Source organism: Dermacentor variabilis, chromosome 4, assembly GCF_050947875.1.
Source record: "Dermacentor variabilis isolate Ectoservices chromosome 4, ASM5094787v1, whole genome shotgun sequence".
Lineage (NCBI taxonomy): Eukaryota > Metazoa > Arthropoda > Arachnida > Ixodida > Ixodidae > Dermacentor > Dermacentor variabilis.
In genome coordinates this window covers 16,023,054-16,041,551 of record NC_134571.1, presented here as the reverse complement: position 1 = coordinate 16,041,551, position 18,498 = coordinate 16,023,054, and the positions used below count along the sequence as shown (strand labels likewise).

At 47.1% G+C, this 18,498-nt stretch overlaps 1 protein-coding gene across 1 annotated transcript in view; it reads left to right on the top strand.

Moving 5' to 3' along the window:
* Positions 1–18,498, top strand: part of gogo (thrombospondin-1 like protein golden goal) — a 95,511-nt gene that overhangs the window by 60,633 nt on the left and 16,380 nt on the right. The window contains exons 3-7 of the mRNA XM_075688210.1: positions 1,029–1,339; positions 5,539–5,856; positions 9,057–9,223; positions 13,644–13,885; positions 15,312–15,470. Of these exons, the coding sequence (XP_075544325.1) occupies positions 1,029–1,339; positions 5,539–5,856; positions 9,057–9,223; positions 13,644–13,885; positions 15,312–15,470 (1,197 nt within the window). The remainder of the gene's footprint in view (positions 1–1,028; positions 1,340–5,538; positions 5,857–9,056; positions 9,224–13,643; positions 13,886–15,311; positions 15,471–18,498) is intronic.

The following is an 18,498-nucleotide window of genomic DNA, read 5'->3' as shown; positions in this document are numbered from 1 at the left end:
CTGTATAATTCGGCAGTCTTGTAGTTCGGGCAGGCGTGCGCTCTTGGGCGCCGCACCCAATGCTCGAAAACGCCCACTCGCCAACGTTTAGTCGGCACGTGGCTGGCCTCTGCGGCATGCGCTTCCGAGCACCACGTTGTCGAAATCTGAGTGCGCAATTACGTCATGAGTTATTGATTGCCTCTCCTTTGCTACTCGTGGCGCAGGTGCGTAGTGGTGTATCGAAGCGCGGCCACTTTGATCCCAGCCTCTCCGAGGTCCTCCTCTGCAATTTCAATCACGAGCCTCTGGCTACGTTAATGCCTGTTGCTGCTTTTTGCGTTGCACCATTTTATCAACAGTTTTAGTGCTGCCGTATTGCGTCTAGTTCGTGTCCTTATGTGAGACCGCACTCCTTTTTGAAAGTTTCACTGACTTCCTGCGTTATTTCTTCCTGGCCGCGCATTGTGGCCTCTGTACAACAAGCAGAATCGAATGTGATCGTGTAATCTCGTTCCAGCTGCTTAAATGTGCGACCAGCACTCACTGCGATGCTAAATTGAATTTAGAGGCACAACAGCCCTCAATTTCCAATAGCGCTCAAACTATACGGAAGCTTGTCGATCTTGTTGGTCCGACTGTTTACACGGAAAAGCCGCTACTACTATGCCCGCAGTATCTTTCAAATTAACTTCATTTTCAGGAAAGTTGTGCCCTTTCGAGTTGCACTCAAGTAATTGTGTGCTCAAGCGTTAGTGATCTCCGACAAAGGCCTTTGCACCCACGCATACTTCACATACGGTACTATCGGGCATTAAAATTAAATGAAAATAAATTTTACACACCGAAACCGCGATTCAATTATGAGGCACGCCATATAGGCGAGCTCCGGGTTAACTTTCACTTCCTTTGGTTCTTTAACATGCTCCCAGGGCGTGGTGCAATTAAGAGCGTTATCGGTCATTCCGAATAGAGGAGTATGTCCAAGGTATGTATGTGTAGCCGACGTCAGAGAGTTGAATGACTGTTTTTCCTGTTCATCTACGCAGCGAGCAAGGCGGCACTCAGCCAGCCCAAGCCGCCCGAGGAAGGCGGCTACAGCTACTGGGTGCGAGGGCCCGAGCAGTACGCGTCGCTGTCGGGCGACCTGAGCGTCGAGTACGGGCTGCCCGAGGTACGCGGCGCCGCCGGCAGCGGCCCCGCGGGCGGCCTCACGGCTCACGTGGCCGACGCCCGGGACGGCACGGTGCTGGCCAAGACCGACTTGCCCCGCCGGGGTTCCACGGGCCGTGCGGTGTTCGCCTGCGGGCTCGTGCACCGCGCCGGCAGATACACCTTCGCTCTCGTCGCCGCCGACGGGGTGAGGCCCGAGAGCACCACGTTTGTCTGGATTGTGTAAGGGTGGCGGCGAAGAGTCCGGCCACTGCAGGGTCGCGTGTTTCGAAAACTTCGTCTGTGCCGCATAAAGAACGTGATGTCTCGCACCAGCACGCCGCGCATTCCAGCTGTGTCTGAGCAGCTAGACGCAATGCTATGCCCTGCTTTGTCGGCTATAGATATAGGGGTAGCCTCTGCAAAACCACTTTGCCTTCCGTATTGGCATGGCTGACAACGCCGCCTGTGATGACTGTGGTCCAAAGAGACACTTGTACACATTTTTATGTGATTCTCCTCGATACAAGGTATAGAGAGGAGCGCTCGTGACCGCGCTAGCGGGTTCGACAACAGTTCATTGTCCGACCAACTCATTTTAGAATACTGACCTCACAAGCCGTCGCAGCTGAGGGCTACGAATGCGTCGTTTGCAGTTCGTACTGAAAACAAACATGCATGAGCGACTCTAGCACTCACAATAGTGTTAACTGTTATCCTGTATTGTGAACAGCAGTGGTTGTGTGAATGTTCTATGTTTCTCTCTGTTTCGCTCTTCATATCTTTCTACATTCCCCTTCCCCCACCTTCAAGTGTAGGATAGCAAACCGGGTTTTTGCTTCTGGTTAATCTCATTGTCTTTCCCTTCTTTAATCTCTCTCTCTCTCTCTCTTGACTGCCTAAGTGCGAGAAGACACGACGCAGGAAGAGAAGAAACACACGAGTAGCGCCGCGTCTATCGTGCCTTATTGCACTCTTTAATCACGCATTGTTTTCATCACGCATTGTTACCAAAGAGCTTAACGAGGTACTGACAATTATACACCATGAAGCGTTTGTATTGTTTACAAATTGGCAGCTGGTACCTGCTGATGCAATACCTGCTGGATTTCTCATTAACAATTTTCTTTGACTCCACCCAACCACTACTATGAAACCGTCCCTGCGCCCCCTTGCGTAAACTGTCCGCTTAAACGTGAGATATTTACTTTGCCCGAGCTCAGTCTGCCCTCATCAATTACCAAGTACTGTAGTATTAAGCGGGTCAGTGATTTACTATCGCTTTCCGTATCACGGCGAAACTGAAAACTATCAGTATGCCCGCGGTGTGGTGACGCGAGCCGAATGCGCGTCCATGCGCTTCTTTCTGACTTTCTTTCTTCTTTCTAACTATAAACTTATGTTTCGTTCCTCTGGCATTAGGTCTACAAACTGGGCATATTGGTACCCGCCGTGGTTGCTCAGTGGCTATGGTGTTGGGCTTCTGAGCACGAGGTCGCGGGATGCGAATCCCGACCACGGCGGCCGCATTTCGATGGAGGCGAAATGCGAAAACACCCGTGTACTTAGATTTAGTTGCACGTTAAAGAACCCCTGGTGGTCGAAATTTCCGGAGTCCTCCACTACGGCATGCCTCATAATCAGAAAGTGGTTTTGGCACGTAAAACCCCATAATTTCATTTTTTTTTTCATATTGGTAACGCTCCCTACTATAATTCATCTAGTAAACTCAGTTGCTAGTCAGAACGTGACCTGTGTTCTCTTTTCTCGTTCCTCCTGTAAGTGGATCGTGGATCGTCTCTCTGTGTTCGCCATCGTCACATGAGAACCTGTATAACAATAACGGGCCCAATGTCAACAGCCTATACGTAGCCGAAGCTATAGTACCTAACCCTTCGGCCTACAATCATTATGCTGCGGTATTTTTTATCCTTTCGAAGGTTATTCGGCGTGGAATGAGATTCACACCGTTCTTTCGAGGACCTTGAAAGAACAGGTGCTTATCATTGCAACGTCAGTTTTAGGCAGGGTGTCCCAACTATCAAGCACCAAAATTTAAAAATATGCAAATGCCACGTAGCTGGACATAACCGAGGTGATGTTGCTTGCCCTCACTTGGAGGTACTCAAAATGTTTTTTTTTTTTGCATACCGCCTAGTTACATAATCAGTCTTAACTAATCAATGAACTTCTCAAATATTTTAATTAGAATAAAAGTGTCCATGAGAAAATTGTAGAGCAACATGAGAATCTCCCGATACAGCTTCGTGTCGCTCAATGCGAGCTACATGAAACTGTTTTTTCCGAACGTGAAAGAAGCACGCGAATACACGCAAAATTACCGCACGACTGGCCACTAGAGGCACTTTGCGCGCATTCGCGGGCTTCTGTCGTACTCAGAAAAACTCTTCAATGTAGCATGCATTGAACAACAGTGTATATATATATATATATATATATATATATATATATATATATATATATATATATATATATATATATATATATATATATATATATATATATATATATATATATATATATATATATATATATATATACACACGCGTGCGTACATTTTTCGGAATACATCCGCCGGATTTTCATGCGAACCGCGTCGCTGCATGTCGGATTTAAGCTAAACCGAAAATCAATATTGCGTAGCATTCAATAAGTTACGTGACATATAGGGCGAATCATGCTTACATCTCGCGACGAGGGGCCCTTAATTGAGATGCCTTCAATGTGATGCCCACGCGAACCGTTCCAGGGCCAGCCCAATCCGGGACTAATCTGTGCTGATCCACAGCAAATTCACTACAGGTCGGCTCGTAAGAACTCGTACGTAGAATAATACAGAAGGGGCACGCGCGTACATGCAACAACAACAACAACAACAAAAAAGTTCGCTCGCTATGAGCGCGTGGCCGCGGTGATATCACGTCCGGAAGGAAGAGCAATAACGGAAACTCGAACCCCACGCGAGAGCAGGCTTAATGCGTTAACACCGCTGCCCTCTGCTCATCGATCGCGCGCGGTGCTGCGGTAAAGGTATATGCGCTGCGCTCGTGTATGCCGTGCTTTTAGGAAGCAGCGGACACCGCTCTTGGCGCTGACGTCGATAAGAGGTGCGAGCCACCAGCGACCAATCCAACGGGGACTCGTAAAGAGGACCCCGAACCATGGAATAGAGACGCACCCGCGTGTGGTGGTCATTCATCAGAGAGAGAGAGAGAGAGAGAAAGGAACCCGCCTCCCGAGACTCTGGCCGTGGCTTCAGCACGTGCGGCTGCGGCTGACGACCCTCGTTGTCTGCACTGCCTCGTTCCGCCATTTCATTCTGGCGTCAGACAAAAGGAACAGCCCCCCTCGGGGAGGGAAAGTCTCAGCCGTGTTTAGAGTTAGGAGGATGAGCGAGGGAACGTATGGTGAGAAAATGAGAGGTTGACTCCCTGGCTGCGCGGCGCCGAAGAGGCTGAGTATATGCTGAGGCTTCACTCGCGATGAGGCAGCTCCCATGGGGGCAAATGAAGGATCGCTAAGCGAGGCCACGTGGATCGAACATCTCCTTGTCACATTTGGTATTCGAAGCAGCGTATAATAAGAGAGATAGAAATAGAGAAATTGCAGCAGAGAAAAAAAAAAGCAGCTCCAGAGACAGAATCTCCGCGATTAACGGTATTGCTGCATATACGTATGTTTTCGTAAGATATGATCTACAAGGTTCGTACGTTTCATTGTGACAACACATTTAAAGAACAAGATGTACTGAGCGCGAGGGTGCGTCTTTCACCGCACGGCATTTTAGGTTTTTTGGTGCCTTCCTGGCTGATATACGAGGTGTCCGGAACAGCCTTGCACAAAAGGAGCTGACACGAGCAGTTCGGGATTCTTTGCTTTCGTCACGAATTTAAAACCGCGACGTGCTTACTGCGATCATGTGTTTGCTGTTGGCTTTCTTTGAATTTCGCCTGCTAACGTATAATTTGCACCTTATTTTGTCAGAAATTTGTCGCGCAGGGTTGCGGTACGACTATACTTACAAAAGAGCGCACTCAGTCTTATCGCTCAGTGAATTCCGCGTTGTGTCTGTCCTCTCTTTACTAAGCAATCTGTATCTGCTTCACCACGATTGTTCCCTATTTAGTTAAATCGGCTTTAATGGCGCAAAAGCAACGTAGCATATGCTGCGCAGATTGTTTATCTTTCGCTAATCATTATGCATACTGCAGATCCATGTAACGGTGAGGGCTGTATACGTCTGCCTAATATGCGCATTTTCAGCTGACGGAACTAAGTATAGGAACTGATGTAGAAGCCCGGCTCTCTAAGCATCAATCTGGCTAACACCGTTGCTGCGTAGCTTTCCGAGAACGGCCACGTGAGCCCCTCGCGACCTGGTCGCAGGAGACCGTGCTGGCACGCTCGACGCACGACACCCTGGTTCGCTGGCCGGAAGTGGTGACGCACGTGCCCCTCGTGCTGGAGACGTACGGCTCGGACGTGGTGGTGACGTTCGAGCTGCCGGGTCTGCGCTGCGCTCCCCTGCACCAGGACGACTACGGCTTCGTGGTGTCGCTGGTGTACCGGGGCGCGCACCGCGAGCCCGAGTCCTGGTTCCAGGAGTCCCTCGTCGACCAGAAGCCTCTGGCCAGCTGGGCCGAGCTGCGAAGCCACGACGTCACGCTTGACTGCGAGGCCTTCGACCGGGCTGGCTACTACCAGGTGCGGGAAGATGCTTTGTGGTGTGGGCAGCGGCGTCGCCCGAAGTGTATATATATATATATATATATATATATATATATATATATATATATATATATATATATATATTGGGGGGGGGGGGCTCGGCAGACCGCATACTAACACAAAAACGCTATGTATATTTTTCTTTTTTTCTTTTTTTTGGGATGGGGTGGGGGAGGCAGGGCACGTGCCTGGTGTGCCATCCCCATGGTGGTGCCTGGACGTCTCTTGCAACGTTGCTGAAGCACGTCTCTAAACGTTCAACAGACCATTGACATTTATGAAACCAAGAAAGGATACGTGCCATTTCGTTGGCTGATATGACGGGCCCAATCCCTCTCTTGTTGAGTACCAACTGCCAATACGTGGTAAAATATAAGCTACATCGAGGCGTATGTACAAGCATGTAAGTTAAAGTAAGCCCGAATCACTATTTGAGCAAAGCAAGAAAGCGTTGCCGATCTGTCGTAGAGGCTGCTGTGAACATGTAAGCCATGTTCAACAAAACAGGCTGGTGGGCTCGTTGGTATTGTATGTTAATAGTTTTTAGCGCAAAGAAATGCACGACACATCCTGTGTGCCTTCTCGCGGGTCGTGCGTTTCTTTGCTCTAAAAGCTATTAACATGTGAGCCAAATATTACTGCACCGCATGCAGCCGGGAACCTACAATCTCTTCTCGGAAACATCGAAAAACCGCTTTCTTTCGCTTCCGCAATGTCGTCATGCAGTGTCATCGAAAGCAGCTGGCCCACCAAAGCTATTGGTTGATTTTGTTAAGTACATTATAAGGATTGATTTGTGATCACGAGAGCATTCTCAGCAACACATAATTGATAATTATGAGTTATATAAATAAAAAATATATATCACCGTTATCTCAAAAAGGACAGAAAAAGAGCAATTCTTTTTTTGCACTGCGCGTAGCTGCGTCAGCGTCGCGTGGCCTTCCGAGATGGCAGCGGCGTGCTGCGTAGCGTGTAGTTTACCGCAGCCGCCACGAGGTGCTGCGACACGAAACATCTGGCTTACTTCTGGCTGTGGTACCTCGACCTCCTCCTCTCCCGTCGGGGAAGAGGACATCGAGGCACCCTACTATGGGCCGAGGTATTGACCCTTGATTTATCCGCCGTGCAGCCTGTGTAGCTAGCTTCCAGCGTGCTGGTGGAGACGAAAAGGGAAAGCCAGTTATCGGTGCGACAACTCCACCTGTATTGAATGACCCGAAAAAAATGTGCGGCATGACATTCGTGAGACGACGTCGTTTAACAGTGAGGCCATATTTTGTTTAGTTAGAGAAGTGTTTCAGGGTCCTTTTAAATCAACACGACGCCCCACCCCAGTAAGATAAATGTACTTTCTCCACTATCCTACCCGCTTCCTCCAAGTAGGCTTCCAGACATATTCAACAATTACCACGCGTGCTTCGTTTTGCTTTCTTTCTAGGGATTCATTTGGCAGAATTGTCACTAATATAACTGTATATATATTGTCACGTAGTGGTGACGTTGAAGAACACAGTAGCAATACTGTGAAAGACAAAACTAACTTTTATTGGGCGAACCTGTGCCCACAAAAACAGGCTACATTTATAGCATAACGATAGCGGCGAACACGGTCGGCGATCGTCGAAAAATCTGATGAGCGGGTCAAGCGCGTCGGCTTTTATACATCGGTCGTCGAATGTTCCAGAGTAATCGCTGGGCCCCGCGTGCTTTTCACAAAGTTCTACATTATTCGCGTTGCGCACACATGCAATCAGACTACACAAGGTTCGGTCACAGACAGCAGATGGAACCATCGATAACATTCCAGAAACTTCCAATACATGCAGGCGCGTCCTGCGCTGTGCGATAACATTTGTTAGGCGGTGAAACGTGTCGCATGCTGCTGACTCTGTGCGCACGTTCGTCATCTTCCTTACAATGGCCCCCGCGGAAATAAAGGAGCCATCCTGGCGACTTAGTTTTCTGGAAGGACGGTAGAATGGTGATACGGCTTGAGACGCTGAACGTGGACGACTTCGCGGTTACGACGTCGCATTTCGGACGGCGGCGTTAGCGGCTCAACCAGGTAATTGACGGGTGATGTTCTCTCGAGATCGCGGTATGGCCCGTCATACTTCGGAAGGAGTTTTGAAGTGAGCCCAGGCGTGCGGTGTGGCACTAACAACCAAACGAGAGCGCCCGGGAGAAAATTGGGAGTCGAGTTCTGGGCATCGTGAACGGCTTTTTGACGGTTCTGGTCGTCCGAGGTGAATCGGCGGGCCAGCTGGCGACATTCCTGGGCGTGTCTGGCGGCTTCCGAGAACGGCAGGCATTCAGATGGGTCAGGCCGGTAGGGTAGAATGGTGTCAATTGTGTGCGAAGGATGACGGCCGTAAAGAAGGTAAAAGGGTGAGAATCCGGTAGTGGCCTGAGTCGCGGTGTTGTAGGCGTAGGTGACAAACGGAAGAACTAGGTCCCAATTAGAGTGATCAGGTGAGATATACATGGCGAGCATGTCACCAAGAGTTCGATTAAAGCGTTCCGTGGTACCGTTAGTCTGTGGGTGATAAGCAGTGCATTTACGATGAACAATGGCGCATTCAGCAAGCAGTCGTTCGATGACTTCAGATAAGAAGGCGCGGCCTCTGTCGCTTGAAAGTTCACGTGGACCTCCGTGACGAAGGAGAAAACGACGAAATATGAAATTGGCGACCTCCTGAGCTGTGGCATTTGGTAGAGCAGCAGTCTCCGCATAACGGGTTAAGTGGTTGACCGCAACGATTATCCACCTGTTGCCGGTAGGAGTCAGCGGAAGTGGCCCGTAGAGATCTATGCCCACGCGATCAAAGGGTCGGGATGGGCATTGTAAAAGCTGGAGTTCACCGGCGGAGTTGTGCGGCGGTGGCGCTTTGCGGCGTGGAAGCATGGAAGCCAGTTTAATGCAGACCTTACAACAGCCACTTGTGAAAGGCACTGTCCGCAAGTGATCGCTCATAGTCGTCAGGATGGTCAGTTAACTGCTCGTCCCTGCGTGTATTTTCGCGGATTCAGCTGAGCGACCGCCGACCGTGCTCGCGCAGTCGTTGCTGTCGCTTAGGTTTTGATTTCTCACTGTGACACCCCACCCTCCTAATATTGATTTCGTGACATTCAGAATTGAGGTAAGGTCTAAAGAGATGCTCTGGCGGTTGCAGGTGCGGTTATCATGCGCCGACGACCCGAAGCTGCCGCTGGTGTCTGAGAGCGTGCCCGTGCGGGTTGTGTGGAGCTCTCGCTACATGCTCAACGTGGCGCAAGCGGCCATCTCTAGCTGCCACGACGGCATCAACGTCCTCTACCGGTACCCGACTACCTGCAGCAAGTACGCCTTTTTTTTTTTCTTCTTCTGCAGTCTTCTCTGGCAACAATGTTTTGTTTAAACTCACGTATACACGAAAGGCCGGTGTAGGCGCCTCGGAGGCCGGAAAATAAAAACGATTTCAATTAGAGAGAAAAGTTTAACTCGGCTGCAACGCACGCTTCCCTATTTAAATCGTTAACAAAAGCGCAAACACTTCCATGGCCTAACCGTTCAGTGACATTGCACGAAATTCGTTAAGTGCAAGTAAGAACGGCAAGCTGTATATAGTGACTGACATGATCACATTATATCAATTTAGACATTCAAGTATTTGATAAGGGTGAGTATTCGTCCTCAGGTTCAACAAAGGGACTTGTTTCATATGCGCTATATTTATACTAACAAACAGGAAGAACACACTATAGTGCGAATGAAGTTCAAGCTTACGACTTCTTTATTTTGTACGTTACCCTTAACCAACTTATACATGCGGGGTAATTCTCCAAAATAAAGTATTTATTTGTGCTCCATACGTGTGTCCCTGTACTTCTTGTGCTTGTGAAGTAGTACAAGTTGTACAAGGGTTTCCAGCTTCTGTGTTTCTTAGTGTTAGTATTCGCTGTGTTTAAGGACATGTTAGCGTCTGTAGGAGGCTCCAGTTACTCTTCTTATTTGACTTGATAATGTGCACAAAACGAGGGAAATGTTACAAGCAAAGATGAGTTCCTGAATGAGTGCGCATGGAACAGGTAGCTACGCTCAATGATTTCCAGTTATTCTCTAAGAATGACTTGCTGTTAGACCGCCTATATACTACTTTGCTGTCTCGATTTATTATTTGGCCAGTCTCATGGGGTTTGCTACCCTTTAAAACAATGTGTGGTGTAGTGTCACAGTTCTTTCGTTCAACGAATTGTGCATGCACGTGTTGACGAGCTTATTTCTTGTTCCGTTACTGTCATGGTTGTGGTGCGCCAGGTAACTAAAAACGATTGTTTCACGTTTTCAAACTTCTTTGTTGTCCGGAGCTTCAATTGCGCATAGTACCGCGTGCATTTGTCACACAATGTATGTAGGCTTTATTTCTCTACGGAACGGGCGCCACACAAGCTTTATATTTCACTTTGTTTAGAAATGAAAAAAGAAATCCTATTCAGTTCGTAAATTTTATTATTCGAACACTTCTAGTTAAGAACAGAGAACAAATACAAAAGCCCAACCTGGGTACGTATGCGCCCAGTTCAACGCATTTTCAAGCCAGTCCATCTCCCAACTCAAAAAGGGTAACAAAAGATCAGAGGGGACTGACACGCAAATGTCAGATTTTCTTGATGTGGAATGGCCCTGCAGTCTCACATTCCTACCGGGTTTTGTATCTCGTCGCGCGTGTGCGCTCAAATAAAGGTTTCCAGTCACATGACCTACAGAAGTAGATAGACATGAGCATATGTTTCAAATTGACTCTTGCAACCACGGAGTAAGATACGGCTGCCGACTCGCTCGACGAGGCACTGGCGTCCTGCCGATTTCAGCTTCCCGGAGGAGCGCGCAGGTGGCGTTGAAGTTTACCAGGGGAGGGAGAATATCGAAATTTTCGTATACGAGTCGAATACGAATAGTAAGTATCGAATATCGAAATAAATATCAAGTATTCAGACGCACATTTTTATAGCAGGAATATCTATTTTGGTATGATTAGTTCCCACACTTTTATTGACTAGAGAAAACAACAGCCCAATATCGCAGACAATTAGCATCAGTTTTAAACATAAGATCCCAAATTTCCAATAAAAGAACTGCACAAATAAGCTCTCAATATCTTTAGAGCCTGGTTGCAAACAAGCTTTTCTAGAATGTCTGGCTCTTGCATGACTAGCTTTCAAGAAGACTGAATAAGTGATTGTTGAAAAAAGAAAAAAAAATTGTGAGAAGAAGCAACTTTAATAGTCAACTGGCATTGATGAATGAAAGATTTACACCTGAATTAGATGCCTATGAAATCGTTCCGTAGTTTACTCGAAGTTAGAAGCTGCTGAGAGACTTGTTAGACACATGTAAAATGGCCCGTTGAAAGAAAAACAACATATAGCGTAAGTATATATAACTGCTAAATGACTATAGACTTCAAGAAACACTATATTGTCACGTAGTAGTTATGGAAAAGAACGCAGTAGCAATACTGTGAATGACGAAACTAACTTTTTATGGGTGAAACTGTGCCAACAAAAACAGGCTACACTTAAAGCACAACGATAGCGGCGAACACAGTCTGCGATTGTCCAAATCTGCGGGTCAAGCGCGTCGGCTTTTATACATGAGCCATCGAAGGTTCCAGAGTGACCGCTGGTACCCGCGTGTCTTCCAGAAAGTTCTACACAATTCGCGTCGCACGTGCAATCAGATTGAGCAAGCTATCGTGGTAACAGACAGCAGAAAGAACCATCGACAACATTCGAGAAACTTCCGATAAATGTGGACGCGTCCCGCGCTGAGAGATAACATTTGTTAGACGGTGAAAAGCAGTAACCCGAAAAAGATACACAAGTACACGTGTCGATATTACAGACTACAAGCAAAAATTACAGCTTTTCATATAGGCTACCACCGCGAAACCAAAAGCACGGCTTGCATTACCCGTTTTGTTTCTGCATTACTTCAAAAACATTTGTCTTTGTTTCACTTCTGATAACTTGCGATACGTCGTTTAGCAGACGGAGAACAGTATAGCCCTACTTTAACTTAAGAGTCCGTTGTTGCGAAATATTTGGTTAATGCCGGTATTCGAAAGCACGTACAGAAAAGTAAATTTTCGAATGGGAATAGTTAGTGTGTAATATCATTCAATTCGTATTTGAAACTTCGAGTATTCGCCTACCCCTAATTATTACTAATACTATAGCCACTGCCGCGCTGTGCTGCTCCGTCGCCTTCTCGCAACACCGACAACACCGCGAGCTTCCAGCACAGCGTTGGGTCTGTCGCACTTTCTTCAGATGCAGATAAATAACTGGACCACTTCAACGACCTGTTTTTCAAGCGACTGCCGCCAGGTTTCGCAATGTCGGCATGTATAGTCGACATAGTCGGCGCGTTTTAAAGGCGATGCCAATAAATCGTCATCATCATCATTAGCATCATATTGTGCTACTTGCCTTGGGATGTGAAATGCGCACCGCGTAGCGTCTATAGGTGCGCCCTTTGCATTGCAGTTGCATATTATTACACTAGGTAGCACACAAAGTAACAGTTGCATAGGTAGCGGTACAAGGTAGATTGAGAAGTGTTGAGCAAAAAAAATAAGATTATGGAGGTATATAGATATTGAATGAAAAACATGTATGACATACCTGATTAATTCAAGCAGGCTAGGTGTCTGTCAACATCCCGTTTCAAAGGGAATGCCATTAAATGATCATCATCATTACCATCGTATCGCACCATTTGACACGCGATGTGACATGCGGGCGGCGTAGCGTCGAAACGGGCACACTTGGCAGCGCAGTTCCGTTATATTCCACCAGGTGTCCCTGCATGTAGCAGTTGCATATAACAGTTGCATCCTGCATGTAGCTGGGCCTGGTTAACTCAAGCAGGCTAGGTGATTATTTTTCACCACGCCGTTTCGAAGGGGACGCGAATAAATAATCATTATTATCATCATCAGCTGCAGCAGCAGCGTACCTTACCACGGGTCAAGTGGATGAGTGAGTGAAGAAACTTCATTGCAGGTCCGACGAGGACGCGCTTTCCTTGCGCACCCGGCTAGTCCCAAATCGGGACCGGCAGGTCTAGCCCACTGGCCTGGTCGCGGGCACGCCGGACAGCCAGGATTTGCTTGTCTAGAGCGGGGCTACGCAGAAGTGAGTCAAGGAATGTGACAAGCGCGCCACGCAATGTTGGTACCTGTGTTTACTCCGGTACACGATATGGCGCCTCCTTCCAATATATGAACCGCTGCTGAAGAAGCGAATCGTAGAGCTACGTGCGCGGCTACAGCCAGGCAAGATCTGGCTCATCAGACCGCTGTGCGGAGAGCAGGACAAGCCTCAGTTCGCCGTCGACGCCGGGCGGGCATGTCAGATCGTTCTCGTGAAGACGACGCGAAGACCCTGTAGTGCGTGGTTCCGAAAACGGAGTTCCTATGGAGCTCTAGCTTATGCATCGACTGATGCGTGTTTCGCGCGGGCCCGTGACGTTTTTCTTTTTCTTTAGTTCGCGGTTAATTTATTTGCAAATGCTTTGGACTGGATTTATGCGCACGCAGGTTGGTCTTTCGCATTGATTCTGTGTCGTTCTTATTCGAGTTTCCCGTTGTTAGCACCTGTCCTGCGTGTTTCTCTCTTGTGTCTATACGTATATTTAACGGTGCGAGTAAAATGCACCCGAGGTGGTTTTTACTAAGGACGTTTTTCTGTCCCCGACGTTTTCCGTCGTGGCGCAGGGACCGGGACAAGGTGCGCGTGTACGGCCTCCCGGGTCCCGCCCGGCTGCCGGCGCACGCGTCTCCCCCCTGGCGCTACCTGTTCGAGCGGAGGCTGCCGCGGGGCAAGCACGCGCTCACCCTGGGGTGCCACCTGTTCCCCGATGCGTACGCGCACTTCTGCTTCGCCTACGTCAGCGTGGCTCGCAATGGCGCCGTCTTCGAGCTGCTCAGACAGTGCCGGCCCTGGTCGCTGGAGTCCGGTGAGACGCTATCAGTGGTCATCCTCCATTTTAAGGCGAAAACCTGATGTGCCCTGATGAAAGCGAAACATTCGGCTTCCGTCGTTAAGAGGAAGCTTTAGCTCGGACCCAACTCCGACGCGGCCTATTCAAATACATGTGAAACGCAAAAACGTTTTTATGAGATAACCCCTGGACCGATATTAATGAAATTTGTTGCATTTGAAAGAGAAAGCTGAATTCTAGTGACTGTTGGAAGCGGAATTTCTATTTAGGGCTTGAATTTTCTTAAAACAATTTTCAAATATTTGGCCGTTTGAAAAAAATAGAAGCACAATTTTTTAATATTGATAGCTCTGTATCAAAAACAGATATCGCGGTTCTGTAAACGGCATCGATTAGATCATTGAAAGCGGACAAATTCGATATGTCATGTTACATCTTACGTGAATTTGTTACGTTGTTTACAAGGGTTCTGCAAAAGCTGTATTTCCATTTTACTAAATTTTTTGAGATTCATGTGTAATATATCAATTTTGTCCGCTTTGGATGTACTATTAGATGCATTTCACAGAATTGTATTATCGTTTTTCCTTTAGGAGTTACAGAGTTGTAAACTTGGCACTTTTGTTTTTTGGAAATTTAGTATTTTCGCCAGTTTTTAATAAAAGATTGACGCCCTAATTCAAATATTCGAAACCAACAGTCACTAGACTTTAAGTTTTTCTTTTAAATGCAACAAACCTCGTCAAAATTGGTGCAGTGGTTGCCGAGAAAAACGAATTCTCTTTTTACATGTATTTAGATAGGAGCACCAGAGCTGAAGCTTCCTCTTAACATCCGATGGCAAGAAAACTCACGTGATCAAGGGATGATGTCATGTCCTCGGCGCTGGACCTGCTGCGACTCACACTGCGGAATCCCACGGTGAACAGCCAAGGCGTCGGCCAGACGCCCTGGCCCATTCTCAAAATTGGATTAAGGGGTATTAAAATGAATTAAGGTGTGTTAAAATGTATTAAGGTGGATTAAGGTTGGTACAAATTGGAGCAATGTGGATTAAGGTGGAATTTTAGTTTACGGTGGTAACTTAAACAAGTCCTCATGCTTTCACATTCGAATCACGTAAAATTAAGCGACTGACAACTTTTGTACGAAACCACGTGTCTGCCAACTGTTCCAGCAAAATTAAGTTAGAAGGTCTGACGTGCCTTAACTGGGCACGGTGGGCTGTGCTGGGTGCCGTAGTGACGGGCTCCGAATAAATAATTTTGACTAGGAGTTCCTTAACGTGCACCCACGCACGGTACACGAGTTGACAACTGAAGTTGACTTGCTCTTGGGCTGCTTGGTTTACTATTGAATTCACGCTTGCGATCCCGGTAAGGCCAGTCATGACTGCACCACGTAGCCGCCGGCCAGACCGCAATTGCACTTCTCTGCCCAGGCTCGTCGTCCTCCTGGGGCAACTGGACCGAGTGGGGTCCATGCTCGGGGTCGTGCGGTCGTGGAAGCCAGATGCGCTACAGGCTGTGCGGCAGGCTTGATGGTACCTGCTTCGGCAGCGCCTACGACACCAGGTCCTGCACACTGGACCCCTGTCCAGGTAAAACCTGCTTTTGTAACTGCTGGCATCCTTTAAACTCACAATTTATGCAGCAACCACACGCAAGGCATCCACGACGTACACATATCGCGTTTCCGTCGCGCTGCGCCAACACATCAGCTAACTGACGTAATGCGGCAACTATTCCGTAATAATGGGGGGTATTTTCTTTAAATGGTAGCTACATGAAATTCACTTTAGCCGCGGTTCTCGTCGTGGCTACGGCGCATTGCATAAAATAGACGCGTTAAGTTCGAGCGATGTTATATACGATATATGGGCATCGATCGGGGGCAGAATCCACTAAGCTGTGCAGTTCATACGCAATTTCTTAGCCACAATGTTCTTACAGCAAGATAAGGGTGCAACCGATGTGGCAGCGCGCTTAACTTCCGGCGTCGTATGATATCGAGCTTAAAGCAAAGCTCGGAATAAATGACAAAGAAAGAAGCACGGTCATCTGATAACATGTTCGCACACCGTGCACCTGTAGTTCAGGCCACGGAGTTGTTGAGGCTGTATTCTCACGCCAAATTACTGCGCACCACTTTTCGGCATCTTCAATTTCCGGGCGTCTGTTCAGCACCGACAAGCGCAACCGCGGTTGTCCGTTCACCGCACCGCCGTCAAAAGAATGCCAGTGGAATTAAGCGTCATGCATTCGCCTAGCAACTCAAGAAACAGGACTGATGGACACATGGTGACATATTTGGTGCGGAAAAAGATGCTAAGGTGGAGCAATTGCCGGCCAGGTCTGCTAGGCTAATCCCGCCTGTAGCAACACCACCGCGACCCTATTACAAAGCGACTAAATCTCCTGGTTCAAGAGGCGAGACAGACACTGTTCTGTAAACATGTGAATGCGGCCTCACAGTACGACGCGAACTGTGTCTCAAAAGGAGCAATGCGTTAAAATTCCGGATGAATTTTTGATGTTGTGAAACGTCATCAGTGTATAATTATATTCGCTGCAGGACGAAGGCATCTCCTAGTGATCTCTAATTACCCCTGATCTGTGCTAGCTGATTCCAAGTTTTGCCTGCAAATTGCCTTATTTCATCACCCTACTATGCCGTCCTCGACAGCGCTTCACGATTATGTGCCGTACGAATTACGTGGCCTGCCCGGATCCAATTTTTCTTCCTAATGTCAACTACCGCAACCCCCGTTTGCTCTCTGAGAGTCCACACCGTTCTCTTCCTGTATCTTAACGCCATGCTTAACATTATTCGTCCCATCGTTTGTTTGAGTGGTCCTTAACTTGTTCTAAAGCTTCTATGTTAACCTCCAAGTTACTGCCCCATATCTTAGCACCGGTAGAATGCCATGGCTGTACCCTGTTCTGTTCAACGACAGCGTTGAGCTCCCGGTCATGATTTGGTAACGCCGGCCGTATGCGCTCCGACCCATTTTCATTCTTCTGTAAGTTTCCTTCTCATGATCAGGGTTCCCTGTGAGTAAATGACCTTGATAAACTTACTCCTGCGCAAACTCTGGAGCCTGACTGCCGATCATGAATTCTTGTTCGTTTGACAGGCTATTCAACGTTACCTTTGTCTTCTGCATAATAATCTTCATCATACTCCGGTTAAGGTCCTCAATCAATTGTTGCAATGTATCCCCAGCCTTGCTGAACAGGACGATGTCATCGGCAAGTTGAAGGTTGTTGAGATATTCGCCGTTGTTCGTTGCTCGTAATCCTTTCCAGTCTAACAGCTTGAATATTTCTTCTGTGTATGCACTGAATATAATGGAAGAGATTGGGCCTCTTTGGCTGAGCCCTTCATTGATAGGTATTTTTCCACTTATTTGGGAATAATTATAACATGGGAAACCGGAACTATCACTGACGCAGAGTCAAAGCGAGTGTGAGGAGTTGGTGATACTTGCGCTGTGGCTGAACGTATACAGGGTGTCCCAATTTTTTTTAAAAGTCAAGTTTATTTTAAGAGTCATGTTGGAGTTACAAGGTAATAGTATTACAGCAGGAGGTCCCAGAGTTTAGAAAAAACTGCCAGGCGGACCTGCTATGATTACATAAATAGGGTTATTATAGAAAACCAGCTAAGAAGTACGGTCATGTGAACAATAAGACTAATTAGGTAAGTTGATTATCTATAACAGGAAATTAGATAAATTAGTTAGTGGTAATGCTAATTATTAAAAAACATTAAAATAGTCGAAGGCGTGTGAACAAGCAGAATAACAACAAATATTAACAAGAACAATCAACCCCACATGAGAGCCCAAACTCGTTTCATTATCAATAATATTAATTACTTATACAAAAACCTAAGGTATACAGCAAAACGACATACATATTGATAGTTAATTAAGAAATTAAGGTGGGTCGGTTAATTCTTGAATGAAATATGTCTTGGCGAGCGCGAAGAATGTATGAACGCTGTGTTATGATTTTATTCCGAAAGGTAATGGAATTCCATATTGCTATGCCAGAGAAGAGGGCTGTGAACTTGTCGTAATTCGTCCTTACGGCATGTAAAAGAAGATTATTGCGGAGGCAAAACCGGGTACTGTTTTTGTTGGTAAGGTGTTCAGGATCAATGCATTCAATGACGATGTGTGTGACGAGCCTATATGAAATTATGGATAGTTTATGACGGAATAATTGTCGTAACGGGCGATTGTTAAGCTTAGGAAACAGTGACCTGCAGGACAAATCAAATGGGCTGAAAATCATTAGTCTCATGGCTTGGTTCGGAAGTTGCTGCAGACGTTCAGTATGTGTGGAATAAGTACTGGCACATGACGATGCACAATACGACCGGTGGCTATGAATATAAGCAAAATACAAAGATCGTACGATGTGAGGTGGTGGAAAATAAGTTGTTGTCTTGACGATAATATGGATGCCATATGCAATCTTTTTTCACAAGCGATCGGGCGTGTGCATGAAATTTTAGTACAGTGTCTAAGATGACACCGAGGAACCGCGCTTCGTCCGAAACCTGTGGGACGTAATCACTAATGTGAACAAAAGGTGGGCGTCGATTGAAATTCGCCGGGA